Consider the following 16,675-nt stretch of genomic DNA (forward strand, 5'->3'; position numbering starts at 1 on the left):
TCGCTGTGACGGATGGCTGGTCCAGGCTTGAACCAGAGCGCCGCAGACACATTGTGGAGAACAACAAGCTTATTGAAAACATCTGGGCTGAGGTTTTCCAACTGGTTTCTCAATTTGGCCTCGCTTCCCAGCCGTCAAACTCCACGGAAACATATGCTCCCTAATCGGTTGCTGCTTCAGCAACAAACCAATGTTTGTCTTGCTAAGTACTAGCAACGGAAAAGACCCTCTGTGTTTGAAGTGGGGCCTCTTCTTTGGAAATTCGGTGGCAAAGCTGCTGAAGAGACAGAGATGGTGAAAAGGAGCAGGGCCCTTATTCCAACTGTAACAGGAGAAACCACCCCAGATAGAGGGGTGGGAAGCAGGACAGTGGGCGGCCAAAGGAAGCACCGGGAGCTGCAGAGCAGACCCTCCAGGACCTGCTTTACTTTTTGATAAGAAACATTTGAAATGAGATCCCTGGCATGCTAAGGGAACTAACCTCCCCCAAAGAGCTGACCCCAAGAGCTGCTTTCTTGTTTCCTTTTCATTTTTGAGAGACAGAGAGAGAGAGAGAGAGAGAGAGAGAGAGAGAGAGAGACAGCATGAGCAAGGGAGGAGCAGAGAAAAGGGGACAGAAAATTTAAAGTGGGCTCTACGCTGACAGCAGAAAGCTTGCTGCCCGGCTCGAACTCACAAACTCTGAGATCATGACCTGAGCTGAAGTCAGATGCTCAACTAACTGAGCAACCCAAGTGGCTGCTTTCTTGAGTAGCTTTAGCTCACTGTCAATAATCCTACCCTTCGCATGTTCTCACCAGTTATTTCTTCGTAGATGGTAGAAGTGTAAATTTCTCCATAGCCATCACCAGGCACGATATACTACACTAATCACAGCATCACCAGGCATGATATACTAATTTGGCCTGATTCGATGACAGTATTTTTTCTGATCCCAAAGCAGCTGGCCCTGGTTCTACCTGCTGGGATGCAGGGTAGTTCTGGGCACAGTTCAGAGGACACCATCTCAGAGCTGCTAGGAAATGAGCACTTGGACCACAGATGGGGCTCTAACTTTGGACATAAAAAGCCAGACAATTGATCGGTAGCAAAACTTCATTTGGCTCTGTCCATTCATTCACTCTAAGACGTGTTTCTCCTGACAAAAGGAGAGGAGATGTATAAACCCATTAACAGGCCATTTGGAAGACAGAGATCCCAAATGAAACTCTTTCTGAACGCCAGAGGATTCCCTGCTGCTATCAGGGCAACTGTTCAAGTTAGAATTTCTGGGGCCCCACCGCGGTCATCTGCTGGCTTTGTCACTCTGATCTGAACACTGGGGTGGGGGCGAGGGCATTGGAGGGATCCGATCTTGTCCCAGGCCTGAAGACCAGCAAAGGTGACTGTGACACCCATCCAGAGGATGGGAAATAGAGCAGCTGCCCCTCTAGAAACTTCTGAAAGGGTCCATGAGTTCCCTGAGCTCAAAGACACATTAAGAGAAAAGACTTGTTGACAGTCCAGACTGGAAAGCCTGGGAGGGGCTAGATGCATCCCAGGGCTTCATTACTGGTGTCTGCTCATCAGGAGCGGGGGACAGTGAGTGCTCCTGGGGGGATGGCCTGGTAAGTGCTCCGTTGAGGGTTCCCAATTCACGCACAGAGCCGACTTGTAGGCTAAACTCCTTCATGGGAGCACACCCCTGGGCACTGGGCACATCCTCTGGTCTCTATGCCAATGACTGCTTGTCACCTGTTTTTAGTATTCTCCTAAATCAAAATGAATCAACCGGCTAATATTCACTGAGTGCCCACCACGTCCCCAGTGCTAAGAATCTGAGATGGACGCTGAAGATATTCAAATACCTTTATATTTAAAAGATCTCTCAGGATCTTTTAAAACCTAGTGCCACTTTATATAGACAACATAAGCCCCAAGGTTGGGAGACATGACAGATTATAATTTTTTTTAACATTTGTTTTTCTTTCTTTCTTTCTTTCTTTCTTTCTTTCTTTCTTTCTTTCTTTCTTTCTTTCCTCCCTCCTTCCCTCCCTCTCTCCCTCCCTCCCTTCCTTACTTCTTTCTTTCTTTCTATACTCCATAGTGCAGCCATCCAGGTATGGACTATGGTTACTTTTTCTAATGTTTATTTATTTATTTTGAGAAAGTCAGAGGAGAGCACATGTGCATGAGCAGGGGAGGAGCAGAGAGAGAGGGAAGAAAGAGAATCCCAAGAAGGCTCAGATCTCTGTCAGCACAGAGCCCAATGTGGGCCTTGATCTCACGAACAAGGAGATCATGACCTGAGCAGAAATCAAGAGTCAGATGCTTAACCGACTGAGCTACCCAGGTGCCTCTGTTTCACCCTTTCTTATTGATACTTCTCCTTTCCTGAGCCCTTCTGGTTTCAATATCCACACAGATGACCCTTCCAGGACTCTCTGGCCTCTTGTTACTATAGCTTCTCTCCCAAATGCCTTTCTTCTGCCCTATGTCAGCCACTCTCCCATGGTTGCAGCTTAGATCTTGTCATTACCAACAATGGCACCCCTCCCCAATGTCCATTTCAGCCCTTCTGCTGAAGCAGAAGCAGCTCCTTCCACATCCCCATCCATCCCCAAAGATGTCTCTAGCACACTCCTTCTCGTATTGCAGTCTCTACCCTGACCATGACCCCAGCAGCCTTCCACCCAAGTCCCCCAAGTAGCACCATCCTATTCACCCAGCCTGGATCCCAGGCACGGTGGTTTCAATTGCTCCTTCACATATTCCCTCTGCTCTCTTTCACTCTTTTCCCTTCATCCTCCTTGGATGGCAAAGTCTGAGCCAGGTTAACCCACCTCCCTGGCCATGCCATGCTCACTTCTGGGCAGGCCAACTGGGGCTGGGGAAAAAAACCACACCCATCTAATCCGATGACAGGTAAACCTTAAGTCTGGGTAGAAGTAAAACAAAGTTGTCACTGTAAAGCCCCCACAACTACTGGAAAGTATTTGTTATAAAATACCTAAGTTTGAGAGTCTGGGAGTGAAAACACAAATGTGACGTTACCCCTGGATTACTCAGCCGGCAGAATACATGGAGACGTACAAGTATGGAGACATGTCCAGAGGTTTGAAAAGGAGACAGCATTTGCCAACTCTTCTTTGCTACTTTAAATTTTTTGTTTTTAATGTTTATTTTTTTAATTTTTAAAAAAAAATTTAAGTTTATTTTTGAGAGTCAGAGAGAGACAGCGCAGGGGAGGGTCAGAGAGAGAGGGAGACACAGAATCTGAAGCAGGCTCCAGGCTCTGAGCTGTCAGCACAGAGCCCAACACGGGGCTTGAAATCACAAACCGCAAGATCGTAACCTGAGCCGAAGTCGGAAGCTTAACCAACTGAGCCGCCCAGGCGCCCCTCATCTTTGCTGCTTTAATCTTGTCACTGCTGGGGAACCCAGAGTCAGCTTCGGAGAACAGTTCATTCAACCTGTGGTCTCTTGGTCTGACTACTCCCACGGAACATACTCAATTGCACAGAGGTGAGATACACAGGAGATGGGTTTCCTTTTTCCGATCATTGCAAGAATAACAGAAAGCAAGGGCTGAAAGGACCATAATAATGATCTATTTCAATGACTACCAAACCTGACTATATATACAATCGTTGGGAGGCTTCCCAAAGTCAGAGTCCTAGACTCTAGCCCAGACTTTAGCTGAGAACATTATGGGTTAGCTCCTCCCTCCATGGACTGAGCTCAGGGTTCTGAACTCCAACACCTGCTTTCCCTCAAAGCTTTTTTTTTTTTTTACCAAAACATCCTTTTTTTTCCCCTAAAATATTTTGATTTGTACTTGACGAGGGAAGAAAGAGTGGGCCAACCAAAGTGAAACACCCAAAGCAACTCTGTTCCCATCACGGACACTCTCAGAACAGCATATTAGTGTTAACAATGGGAACGCTACGTGAGCAGCATGGTGGGGAGATGCAGGGAACGCCAGCCTGTAGGCAGCCTTTGGTGACTGGGAGACAGGCATCACCTTCCCTGGCTGATGCAGCCCCAGGCAGGGCCCACGGAGCTGTGGGTACAGCCTGACATCAGCCCTTATCTAGGGTCACCAACCGCTCTGCTTTGGCCACAAGGAGGCATTTCCTGGATACCAGGCTTCATGCGTGAAAACCAGGAAAGTCCAAAGCAGGCTTGTTGGTCACTGTGCCCTTTCCCAGAGCCTGTCTGCTCCCACCTTCCTGCACAGACGTAGGAGGCTTTCCAGCAGGGGTATTACCAGGAATTCACACTTGACGGTAACTGCATCCTACTGTACCAGGTTATCTGTGCAAGGGACTCTTCCTGGGGTTTCCAGGGACGCTAGCACTCAGCTCCAAAGCACAGAGCGTTTACCTTCCCCTTTGCCGTAGGAGGAGCTGGCCGTCCAGGACTTGGCCTCCACGTATCCCAACTCCCGGCAGACAACGTGGGCTGCGTGGATGGAGAAGTCGTCGTCACACACGGTGCCCCACTGGCCGTTGTAGTACACCTCCACCCGCCCCTCGCTGTGCTTCCTCTTCTGGCCCGCCAGGCGGAGCTGGATCTTGACGACGTCGGAGGGCACCTGTGGCCGGTGGTACTCGGGGGCCGGCTGCTGGAAGTACTCGGGGTAGTGGGGCCAGCCCTCGTACTGCGCCAGGCTCAGGGACAGGAGCAGGGAGAGCACGGCCAGACAGCCGACAAGGCGCCAGCCTCCACACGTCTCCATTCCTGTCCTCTGGCTGGAGGCCCTGGCCGAGGGGGTGCTGGGCGGCGAGGGGCGGCAGGCAGGAGTGTCCTGGAAGACAGGGAGGGATGCAGGTTATAGGGATCTACAGAACGTCCGGCGAGCTCACCACTCCTTCGTTCACATTCTGCACCCCGACCCCCTGTCTTCTCCCACCTTGCACTTTAGCCGACAGGTCTGTGAATTCCTACCTGTTCTGCCCATCCACTTTTCAGATCTCTGACATGTTTTGTTTTGTTTTGTTTTTCAGTAGGGTTCCTGGCAGGAACCAGAGCGCATTCAAACTTAATTTGAGCACAGTTTTAAAAAAGATCATCTCAGAGATGAGCTCTGAGCAGAGCTCAGAGGAACGGACAACAGATAACCTAGTACTTCGGGCTGGCAGCAGAGGAAAAGACACTTCCCACTCCAGCTTGAAGGGCTGGGGAGGGAGTGGTTGACAGGACCAGAGAGAATGGCCAAGCTGAGAGGGTCACCTGTTTGGAGCTGTGTCTTCAGGAAAGGGTCTTAGAGCCAAACCACAGCCACAGGACCAGGAGGAATAAATACCTGACCTCACTATCTTCTGGTCTTCTACTCTCTTTCTGGTGTCTCCTATTAGGCAAGCCCACCCTGCAGCCCGAAGCTGAGCCTGGGGGTGCAGTCTGTATGGGGTTGGCCTCCTGGGGCCGAGGGGATCACAGGGAGAGAGGGCAGCAGTGGTCAGGGCGAACAGAGGGCATCCAGCACATTCTCCTCATTCTCCCCACCTCTGTACTGCTCATTCCCCAGGGCCCGGACCAGTTCCCACCTCCTTTATGCAACATCTGTACCGAAGCAGCCTCTGTGGTTCTCGCCTTCCAAGGTGGGCTCATTATCTAGACATTCTTCTCAACCTTTCCAGACACTTCCCTAACCCCAGGTAGGTTACAAACTTTTCAAGGGCAGGAATTGTAGCTCGTTCTAATTTGGTTCCTCCAGAGTAAACATTTACAAGTTCACGGACATGTTTATTGAATGAGAAGGTGATGTGGCTCCAGGGGCTGAGCACCTGGTGAAGCACGGAGCTCCAGAGTACTTCGTGGAAGGGGCCCTGTGTGCGCTCTCTGGGTTCCCATGTGCGTTTCCACGTGCGATGTCCTCCATCCAAAGTCTCCTTCAACAGCCCTCACACAGGGCCCTTAGCTGAGCTGTGCTTTCTGCAAGCAGCAGCTTCAGGCAGCAGTCCCGATGCCAAAGATGTCCTGGCGACGTCCCTTTTCTAGGCTTCTCTCCCTGGGGGATGCCGGGGGCTGAGACTAGTCTGCTCTTAGCACAGAGGGGAGGCACACAGCTCTTTGTGGCAAACAGGAGAGGGGCTGAGCGGCCTGTCATCAGGTGAGGGAGGACTGGACAGCAGGGTAGTGGGGAGCACAGACGCTAGGCCAGACAAGTTGGATTTGAATCCTCATTCTGATACCTACTAGCTGTGCACCCTCAGGAAAATACTTGACTTCTCTGTGCTTCTCTGTGTGTCCTCACTATATAATGGGGAAACTACTACCTAGCTCACAGAAGTGTTATGGAGATTGAATGGATGGCACCTACTAAGTACCGCGGGAGCATTTGCTACATAAAAAATTAAAATTCTCACAATTGTGGTCACCATACCCCAGTGCAGCCTACCTCTAAGAATTCTACAGTGAGGACTACAGCAAGAGATAAATACTTAGGTCATGTGCTTCGGCCCTTCCACAACTCAGAGAGAGGAAACACTGGCTTAAGAGGACCCCAGGTATGTTTCACAGGAGAGGAAGTAGTCTTGGGACATGGGGCCCCAGAAGCAAAACCAGGACCAGCAGGTGGGAGCTAACCCTGTAATCTTTCTCTTTTCATCAGGTACAGAGGCTTAGGCTGACTGTGTTCAGTTCATGGCACCTCACCATCAAAGAAGGACCAGGTAACTGCCCAGAGCTGCCCAGGAGGGATGATCTAACTTGGAGAGAGGCGTTCCATGTCTGCAGGGAGGGCCTGACAGTGCCCAGTCCCCCGTAGTGGGCGTGGGGCGAAGATGCCGGAGTTAGGGAGACAAGGAGCTGAGGACTGTGGAAAGTCCTCCTGGAGATCCACTCGTCATCATCCCATGAGTCACAAATAAGGTCAGAAAGCCATGGGAGTTCTGGCAACGGCCCCCTTCAGACCACAGCCAGCCACGTGGCTCTGAGGGGAAGCACCTTTGCCTCCTGTGCCCTGGCAACGCTTCGCTCCCATCACTGCACATTTGCATCCCCACGCCCCACTGCACCTCATTAAAACCGTGGGGCGTGGTGAGGGAGGCAGGGATTATGATTCTACTACAGGGAGAAAGTCAAGAACCAGGGGGAACTGGGGACTTTATCAGAGTTGCCCATTAGCACAGGCAGCGCCAGAACAAGCCACTCCCAGGCTACCAAGACATCAAGGATCCACCAGCACGTGTAAGGAACGCCCAAATTCCACCTGCTGAATAGAAGCCTCACATAGCAGCTACCATCAGCCCATAGCTACACTCTCAGCTTCGGGTCCAACTACCCCTCTCTCCCTGCCCTCGCTCCAGACCTTCACATGTCACCTGTCCAATCACATCAGCCTACACTTGGTGTAAGTTTTACATATCGCCGCGTTCCCATTTCCTCTCTCTCCCTTTCCCTCCAAATAGTGTAAGTCACAGCCCCTCCCATTCTTCAAGGGAACCTTCCCAGATGCTCCTGGAGGGGCCAAGTGCAGGCCACTCCAACATGCGCCACTTTAGCACGAAGATTATTTTTGAGTTAAAAGCAATCAAAACCTAGCAGATTCAGGAAAAGCTCTTTACCTCCCTTTCAATTGCCTAAAAAATATTTAGATGGAGGACCTGGTCCAGGAAGAGAGCTGTCACCATAGATAACTCCATTATGATGTGAACCAGGTGTGCTAGACAGGGAGGAACCTAGCAAGGCCTGTTTGGTCAAAGTCCTGTGTGTCCCATTGTTTCTGAGCGGCCTGAGTGTCCCCCCACCCCTGCCCCTGCAAACATTTGTTTACCAAACATTTACTCTTATCATCTTCCTGTGAACTGCATTCCTTCCCTTTGAAGTCCCACACCCCTACTCCCTTCCTTTAGTTCAGGAAGACGAATGAACCTCATTTTGCCTGTCTTTGGAATTTCCATGTCTGTGTAGATTCCCCATATGTATGAAATTAAATTTAATTTTCTCCTGTTAATCTGTCAGGTGCCAGTGTGACTCTTAGCCCAGCTAGAAGGGCGTTAAAGGGCAGAGGAAGTTCTTCCTCTAATCAGAATGAATGTTTCCTCTGATTTCCTTTAAAATAGTATTTTGCTTGCACTTTACACAATTATCCTTCCCAGAGCTCATTAATCCCTTACAAGTGCACTTTTCATATGCAAACCAGCCAATGCAGAACCCAACTACCTCCTTACCCAAATCTCATAGGATCTTAGGATCTTAGCTGGGGCACTATCCCCCTGCCCTAATCACCCCAGCGCCAGGGACTAGACAACTAGAGACAGCGCCTAATGCCCCAGAGTGAGCTGATATGATGATACGATTTAATCAGATGATCCTAAACTTGCTTAGCCTGCTTCCTCAGCCTCAACCATTCCTTCCTGGGGTGGTCGCAGTAAAGGCTCTTGCCCATGTTTTCCCCTCACTCCCTCTGCCTTTGCCCGACCCTGGTGCTTCTGCATGTGGTCCCCCATGGTACAATTTGCCCCCTGTTTCTAGGAATCAATGAATATAAACTTCTTCCTTCAAAACAGTCTGTGTGTCTTACCATACCTGATTCAAATGAGGTAAACCCTATTATTATCCTCAGGACGAAAATGAAGCACAGAGAGGTTTGGCAACTCACCCAAGGTTGCACTGATGGGAAGATGTGCAAGCCAGGCTCTGAATACCGGCAACAGACTGACCCAGGCTGTGTCCTCCATCACTGGGCTTTACTACCCCCAGCAGCCCACCCCAGTCCAGGATTTGCCTGTCTCCCCTACTCCCAGCACCAGGCCCCCCTCCCCCACAGGAGAGCTATAGATGCCTCCAGATCATCTAGTCATGTCTCAGAGAGAAACGAAAAGAATATGTGGCCTTGAAATTTTTAAAAAGAAATCTTACTCTCTGGATGTGTATATCTATAAACTATTCCACATAGCTTCCTGGATTCTCCAATCTGTGGGAATGGCCAGTGTTCAACTCCTAAATCTTTCCTAGAACAGTGCTCCTGAATTTTTTTGCTTCTTTTGTGGGGCCTTCTGCTTCTTACTCTGGGGGATTGTAAAGAATTAAACCCAGATGCTTCTCTCTTCTTTTAGAAATAACTTTTATGCTTTTTTCGTCCGTATTATAAAAGTTATACAAGCTAATGATAAAAATCTGGATAACACAAACAAGTAAAAGGGAGAAAATAACTCACAATATCACTGTCAGAGGGAATCATTATCAACACTATGGTATATATCTCTCCAGCCTTTCTTTTCTGTACATTCATATATCCTTTCAAAAAACGGAGACAATTTTCTACATACTTGCTTTGCAAACTGCTTTTCACATTTAACAGTATGTGTGAATATTATGCTACCTTGACTATTCTTTTACAAGATTGCTTTTATTAATATACCATAAAATTGGATAATCTTATCACAAAATTTTTTACTGCTATAAACATTATTGAAATGACTATCCTTGTAGCTAAAACTCTGCACAATCTTGGGATAAATTCCAAAAAGAAAAACTGCTGGGCCAAAGAGCTGATAAAAAGTCAATACTTTCGTAAAACTAGAAGACTGTCCAGCAAGACTATTAATTTACACATCAGCCAGTAGTATGTAGATTTCCCCACAAATCCGAAATTCTAGCGAAGGCCATGTTTTCAAACCTTTCTGGATCTGAGAGGTAGATGTATTTTGTTTTAACGAGCATTTCTGTTACTCAGGAGGTTGTGTTCCCCCACTCCATGCTATTGGCCACCTTCCTTCTTTCTGAAATTATCTCTTAATGCTTTTTCTACTCAATGTGCCTCTTTCCATTATTGCTTTGTAAAATCCATTTTTCTCACTGGTATCCAAACAACCTTCAGGAGGGAAAAACTACCAGGTAGAAACCAAGGGCCACAGCAAGAAGCTGGCGTGGGTGGAAAGCAAAATGCCCTGTGGTCTCCCCTCCCGCTGCTTCGCTGTCACCGGGTTCAGGCCTCACCTGCTCTACCCAAGGGCCCTGGACTTGAGCTTGGGTTCACTGCCTGAGGCCCCAGCTGCCTGGAGGGAGGTGGCCTGCAGGGAATCTGTCCAGAGTGGCCCCACTGTTTCTGGCCACCGCTGGCAGGCTGGGCTGCCCTGCGACCCTGATGACCCTGGGTGAACAGAGCCCCGCCCCCCAGGGGGGAGGTTCGGGACCCAGCTGCGGGGGGCGGGGCCCGGGGCTGTTGTGCCGAGCGAGCGGTCCTCCCAGCCCATCAGGGACCCGGGCCGCGGAAGTCCTGGGGGGGCGGGGGGAGGGGGAAGGCTGCGGCCGCACGAGGCCCGGTGTGGGCGCACACGTGAGCCCCAGGGGGTTGGGGAGCGCCGGGGTTCGGGTGACCAGCGTCCCCGAGGGGGGACCGCGCACTGACCGCGCGGGCTGGACTTCCCGGCCCCGCTGCCTCCCTCGGGCCTCTCCTGGAACAGGGCAGGGTGAGGACCGGGTGGGCTGGGCAGTGCCAGGCTCCGTGGGAGCGGCTGTCCCCTCTCTGCTCGCGTTGCCCGCCTCGGTGATCTGGCACTCGACCCAGTCCCCGGGCTTAGCGCGGAACCTGGCATACTTAGCCCGTATTTTAAAAGAGTTAGATAAGGACAGGATACAGCTGCCTCAGGGTGGACCCATCCTCATTTCTGGAAGGTGGGGCGGAGGGAGGGCAGAAGAGACCAGGCCAACCGCAGGCCTCGCAGATGGTGGGGAAGAGTCGCAGTTTTACTCATAAACAACAGACCCGCCACCGGCAGTAGTTCTGAGGTTATAGCTGGGTGGCACAGCGGGAGTGCTCTATCATCCCTAGCAAACCACTTCCCCTCTTCACTGTTTCTCTCTGTAAAATACATACCTCGCTCGGGCCTGTGAGAACAGTGGCAAAGCAGAGGAAAACCTGGATTAGGTCATCCTCACTTTTCCCTGGGAGGTGGGAGCCCCGTCGTGGCCCAAGCTGCCTTCCCCAGTCCCAGCTTTCTCGAACACAGTGACTGCTCCCATCCGCTGTAGGTTCCCTGTGCGAATTTTCTGTCGTGAAACCACAGAGGGGAGGAGTGACAGACAGCAGTCAAACCTCAAACAAGAAAGACTCCCTCAACTTTCTGCCCTCACTGTAAACAATGTCTTGTATCCCATACACGCTCCTTCAGGAAAGGAGTGTCAGAGCAGGGAAGAATGTCAGTTTTTTATTGAACAATTGCAGGGCTTGGGCTGGATTTTGGTAGTGCCTATCAAATAAAGTTCTCTCTGTGGATTTATCCTCTGGGAGGAGGGGACAAGTAAGAGTGAGGGTGTAGAGAAACACCCTCTCCCTTCTATGCCTCCAAGAACCAAGGGACAGTTTGTATGATCTATAGTTCCTGTGCTCCATCTGCTTATTCAGTTCTTATTCATAGAATCTGTATACACTGTGCTATGTAAATGAAAGGTACTATTATACTTACCATTGAGCTGAGCATCTGTTTATTTTTTATTTTATTTATTTTTAAATATAATTCATGGTCAAGTTGGCTAACAGTGTGTACAGCGTGCTCCTGGTTTTGGGGGTAGATTCCCGTGACTCATTGCTTACGTCCAACACCCAGTGTTGAGCACCTATTTTGTACCCAGTACGGAGCTAGCTGCTGTGGGAGAGCCATAGGAAATGGGAGGTGCTCGCATTCTTGTGGGGTGGGTCCTATCTCCCCATCTAGAATGTAAATTCTGTTCTCCTTTCTCTCCCATTGTCTCTTGGGCTGGTCCCCTCTGGAATGGGAGAATTCTAAGAGAATTTACCCAGGTTTTAAATAGTTGAGCCCAGATTAGGGAAGCATTAAGTGTTATGGATTTATGGGGGTGCCTGAGTGGCTCAGTTGGTTAAGCATCCGCCTTTCAGCTCAGATCATGATCTCACAGTTCATGGGTTGGAGCCCCGCGTTGGGCTCTGTGCTGGTAGCTCTGAGCCTGGAGCCTGCTTCAGATTCTGTCTCTCCCTCTCTCTCTACCTCTCAGAGCTCACACTCAGTCTCTCTCTCAAAATAAACATTAAAAAGTTATGGATTTATGGATACAAGAGGTCTGTGTGAGTTAGAACAAAATCAAGAGAAGATTTTTGCCAGAAAGGGCCATGCAAGGCCATTTGAAAGGGGGAAGGCCATGTCCAGGGTCACCTGGCTAAGGAAGCAAGAGCAGGGAATAATTTATATCTCCTGGTTCTCAAATCCAGGACTCCTCCCACTTCAGTACTAAGGTCAGAAGAGGCTATGGGAGGAGGAAGGCCTTGAGCAGGGCTGGGAAAAGGAATTAGGAAAAGAAAACGTGGAGTAGCCTGGACTAGAGCAAACAATGTGATTAAAGCAATCGGTGTGGAAATAAGCAATCTGTGCAGCGACAGAAAGAGGTGGCTTTGGAACACAGTGTTTAGAAGGGGCTGGAAAAGGATGGATGGGCAGATCTTCAGAGCAGGAGGGGAATCCAGAGTCACGAAGTCCATCTCATTTCACTTTATAGACAAAAGAAATAAGGACCAAGAGTTTAATGGACTGACCCATGGTCAATGGATAGTAGTTGGCAGAGCCTTTTCTTGACCTTGGGTATCTTGGTTTCCAATTCTATCTCCTATACTGATATGCCTTTGTCTGTCCCTATTTTGTTTTTCAGTCAGCCTCTAAGTTCTCAGCTTGCAGAGGATCTAGACGCATCCTGCCAGACCCCAGGATGCAGCCAGGGACTATGACAAGACCTCGGGTTCTCAGTCTCTTCTGTAATCTGAGTCCCTGCACCCCCAGGCTCCAGTCCTTCTATTCTGTGCCATGAAGAGGGTGGGCTAGGACAGGGAAGGCAAGCAGATGTCGATTTGCAATGTCAAATTCAACCAGCTCATGGTGGCTGTCTAGGGTGTCTGGCATCAAGACGTAACAGGCAAGAGTGCTGGCACGGGTTTGTGATGACTGCTATGACGGGGCGGGACAGTGGCAGCATGCCTGCTGGCCTTTGCCATCCTGGACACTGGATGAATGATCTGAAGAACTCAGAACTGTAAGATTTTATGACTCCACTGAGGTCCTAAATGGCTTAGATGAGAAGCCAGTTGTTATAGGTTGAATTATGTCCCCTGCCTTGCTCTGGTCAGCCTTTCTTGGGGCAAATCCTTCCCTCTCTGAAACCTGATCCTGATTCTGCTGCTGAAGTCATGCTTCCTCCATGGATCTCTCACTATTGCTCCCTGATGCTACTGAGGCCCTCTGAACACATGCTGTGTGCATCCACTCCGTGCCACAGCTGCTCTATCCACATCCACTGATCTGATCTGATGGCCATCTGATGCTTGACATGCCTCTCTGTGGTGATTTTATTTATTTTTATTTATTTCTAGGAGAGAGAGAGAGAGAGAGACAGCGTGAGCAGGGGAGGGTCAGAGAGAGAGGGAGATACAGACTCTGAAACAGGCTCCAGGCTCCGAGCTGGCAGTCAGCACAGAGCCCGACGCGGGGCTCGAACCCACGAACCGCGAGATCATGACCTAAGCGAAAGTCGGATGCTTAACCGACTAAGCCACCCCGGCGCCCCTGTGGTGATTTTAAAACACGCTCTACTCTATGATCATAGGTCAAAGTGTATTCAAGTAAAGTGGGTGGGAGGGGACCTTTGACTCCCTCATCTTCCAACATAAAGGTCCGCTTGCCTCTCGGCAGCCCCTCCTCTGGTATCTATTGGCACCACTGGTTCCCTGGAAGGTCTTGCTGGGTATCTTGGAATCAGAACACAGAGGTTGGAATTCTGCCTCCACCACATCCAATATGGATTTGGGGACAATTTACTTTTAGAGCCAGAAGTTCCTCTTTTGATTATGGAAATAACCTTCCTTATGTGTGTGCACACATGTGTATAGATTAAATGAAATAATGTAAATTCCTAGCACACAGCATAGACTCATTCACATTAGTTTTCTTCTTGCCTTCCTGCCAACTCAGAACCCCTTGATTTGAGTACCTACGGTACCCAGCAGGTACTCAGCAAATATTTATTGAGTGAATGAATATAAATTCCTCTTCGCATCTTCACACCCCACCCAAAATGCCTTTTTCTTCTGATGTAGATGCATTGGAAAGCAAGGTGATAAATTCATTCCCCATGAAATTATCATATTTAGGAATTTAACAGATGAAAGAATAAATTAATTACTCCTCTAAGGACAGGGCACCTTTACATTGTAACAAGGAACTGCTAGATACGAGTTCCAATAGTCAAATTTTACGTATCATACCATGTCAGCGGTAAAGGAAACAGGGCTTTTCATGAGTAAGTAGGCCTTCCCTGAGCTTTTCAGATCAGCTGACGCACTCAGGTGCCTGCTTACCTCTGAAATTCACTCTGAGTAGTGAAGGTGGAAGGCAGACAGGGTGATTTATGGGAGATAAAGATGCCCTGGGATCATAAAATCTCATGCCAACAGATAACCAATGCTTAATATCTAGACGAGAGTTGTGGGCTGTAAGATGGGCTCTCGGAGAGGCAGAGTAAGGCATAGTCCCAACCCGTCACAGCTGATTTCCTGGGAAAGGTGCCAAGTCCCTGTACATACCTGACTGCCGTCTAAGGATGAGACCCTCCCCACATGCTGGACTTGACATCCTCATGGCCTGTGAATGTCTGAGGCAGCGAGCAACGCTGACACTCAGAGGGGAGAACAGTTGTGGCTGTCCACAGGGTCCACATGGCAGACCCATGGGGGACAGTGACTCCTCAATACCCACCTCCCCAGAGAAGCCGGCTCCAGCGACTTCTGCCTTCTGGGCTTACCTCCCACAGTACCTTTGGCTATGCTCGGGAAGCTAGACAGGGCTGGGCCTCATCACTTCCTTTGAGTGTGTCAGGGGAGGCCAAAGACATTCTGTTCTCTCTCTGAGGCCATTGCCGAATAGAAGCCAGGCTCGGGAAGGAAGGCAGAAAGAATGCTCATGGGGCAGCTCCAGAGCCTCTGTCATTCAACATAACATATTGGAAGGTGCTGAGAGGTAGATGGGCTTGACCTCTGGGGGCCAGGTCATTTTGTGGTGCATAGACTGTGGTGAGCAACTCCATACTCATTCCCCCACCCACGGACGTATGATACACTTTCTTACTCTCTGCCTGTTTTATGTATTCATTTGTACCCCCCCCCCACCTTCTTCTAAAAGTATGATTTCTGCTTTTATCCAGAAACCTGGACACTACACAGGCTGGCATTGAAGGTGGGATTCTGTTAAAGAGAAAGCTGGATTAAAAAAAAAAAAAAACACCTGTATTTATTTATTTATTGTATTCATTCTGTATCTATTCCTGTGTGAAAAGTGCTTTACAGGTATGAACCAATTTAATTTTCTAGACTAGAGCTTCCCAATAGAAACATAAAGCAAACCATATATGGGCTTTACATTTTTCCAGTAGTCACATTTAAAAAGTAAAAGAAAATGGATGAAATTAATGTTAATGATATATCTTATATCCCAAATATTATCATTCCAGCATGTAATCAATATACAATTGCTAATGAGATAGTTGACATTCCTTTCTTCCGTAAGTCTTTGAGATCTGGTGGTACTTTACATTCAGAGCACATCTCAATGTGGACAAGTACATTTCAGGTGCTCGGTGGCTCCACTTGGTGGTGGCCGCCATACTGGACGGCACAGCTCCAGGCAGCCCTCTGAGAGTGTATTATAAACATCCCTATCTCCCTGAGGAAAAACTGAGGGACAGAAAGGCTACATGATTTTCCTAAGGTCACACAGATAAGAGGTGATCAAGCTGAGATTTGCATCTAGGCATCCAGATACCAGAACTGATACGTTTATTCATGAATCGTTCTTATCCCTGTGATTGAGACAAGCACACTCTGGTATACCCAGCCTTGCCCAGGGACCAATTTGCCTGAGAAGACTGCTTTGGGTTTAAAGGATTTGAGCTTCACTAAGAAATGTACTAGGCTCTGTGCGCCTGGGTGGCTCAGTTGGTTAAGTGTCCAGTTCTGGCTCAGGTCATGATCTCAGGGTTCATGAGTTTGAGCCCCATGTCAGGCTCTGTGCTGACAGCTCACAGCCAGGAACTGTGCCGGGAACAAGAGATTCTGTGTCTCCCTCTCTCTTTCTCTGCTCCTCCCCACTCATGTTCCATCTCTCTCTCTCAAAAATAAAATAAACATAAAAATAAAGAGAGAGATGTACTAGGCTCCAAATGGTGAAAAATAAAGCCAAAGATTGAATTTTACTTTGAATTAAAAAACCAGAAGAACACTATGTCTCTTACCTTCTCTGGCACCTAATCATAAACATATTATGCTCAATTCTCCCTTTCCCTTCCCGGACATTTGATGACATTTGGATTGGTGAAAGACACATTTCTCTTCTTCACACCTGCTCTCTGAGTCCTCGGTCAGAGATTTTTATTCTACTAAAGACATCAGAAAAATGGTGGAGACATCTGGCTAAATGTAGCATCTGATACCATAGCTTGGGGAATTTTTAGACAGGAGGGAGATCTATTCAGCATTCACCTTTGAAGACCATCCAGGTCATCCATGGCCATATTTAATTCCAGGAACATCTTCTACCCTGAACACAAGCCAACTGGGTCAGCAGAACATATCTGCAGCTCGTTCACACATACCAAAAAGCAAGCTCAAGAGGGTTTCGACAACCCTCTCCAGGCATGCTGAGGAAAGTTCACAAGGGGAAAGCTCACCTTGGAGAGGACTGTTAAAATC

General features: G+C 48.8%; 1 protein-coding gene across 4 annotated transcripts in view; it reads right to left on the reverse strand.

Annotated features, from left to right (window-relative positions):
- LOXL2 (lysyl oxidase like 2) overlaps window positions 1–16,675 on the reverse strand; it is a 94,219-nt gene that overhangs the window by 61,470 nt on the left and 16,074 nt on the right. For all 4 annotated transcript variants that reach the window (XM_077766636.1, XM_077766634.1, XM_077766633.1 and 1 more), the window contains exon 2: window positions 4,366–4,789. In XM_077766636.1, the coding sequence (XP_077622762.1) occupies window positions 4,366–4,720 (355 nt within the window). In that variant the 5' untranslated portion in view covers window positions 4,721–4,789. The remainder of the gene's footprint in view (window positions 1–4,365; window positions 4,790–16,675) is intronic.

The sequence above is a fragment of the Crocuta crocuta genome, unplaced genomic scaffold (genome assembly GCF_008692635.1).
Source record: "Crocuta crocuta isolate KB4526 unplaced genomic scaffold, BGI_CrCroc_1.0 scaffold225, whole genome shotgun sequence".
Classification (NCBI taxonomy): domain Eukaryota; kingdom Metazoa; phylum Chordata; class Mammalia; order Carnivora; family Hyaenidae; genus Crocuta; species Crocuta crocuta.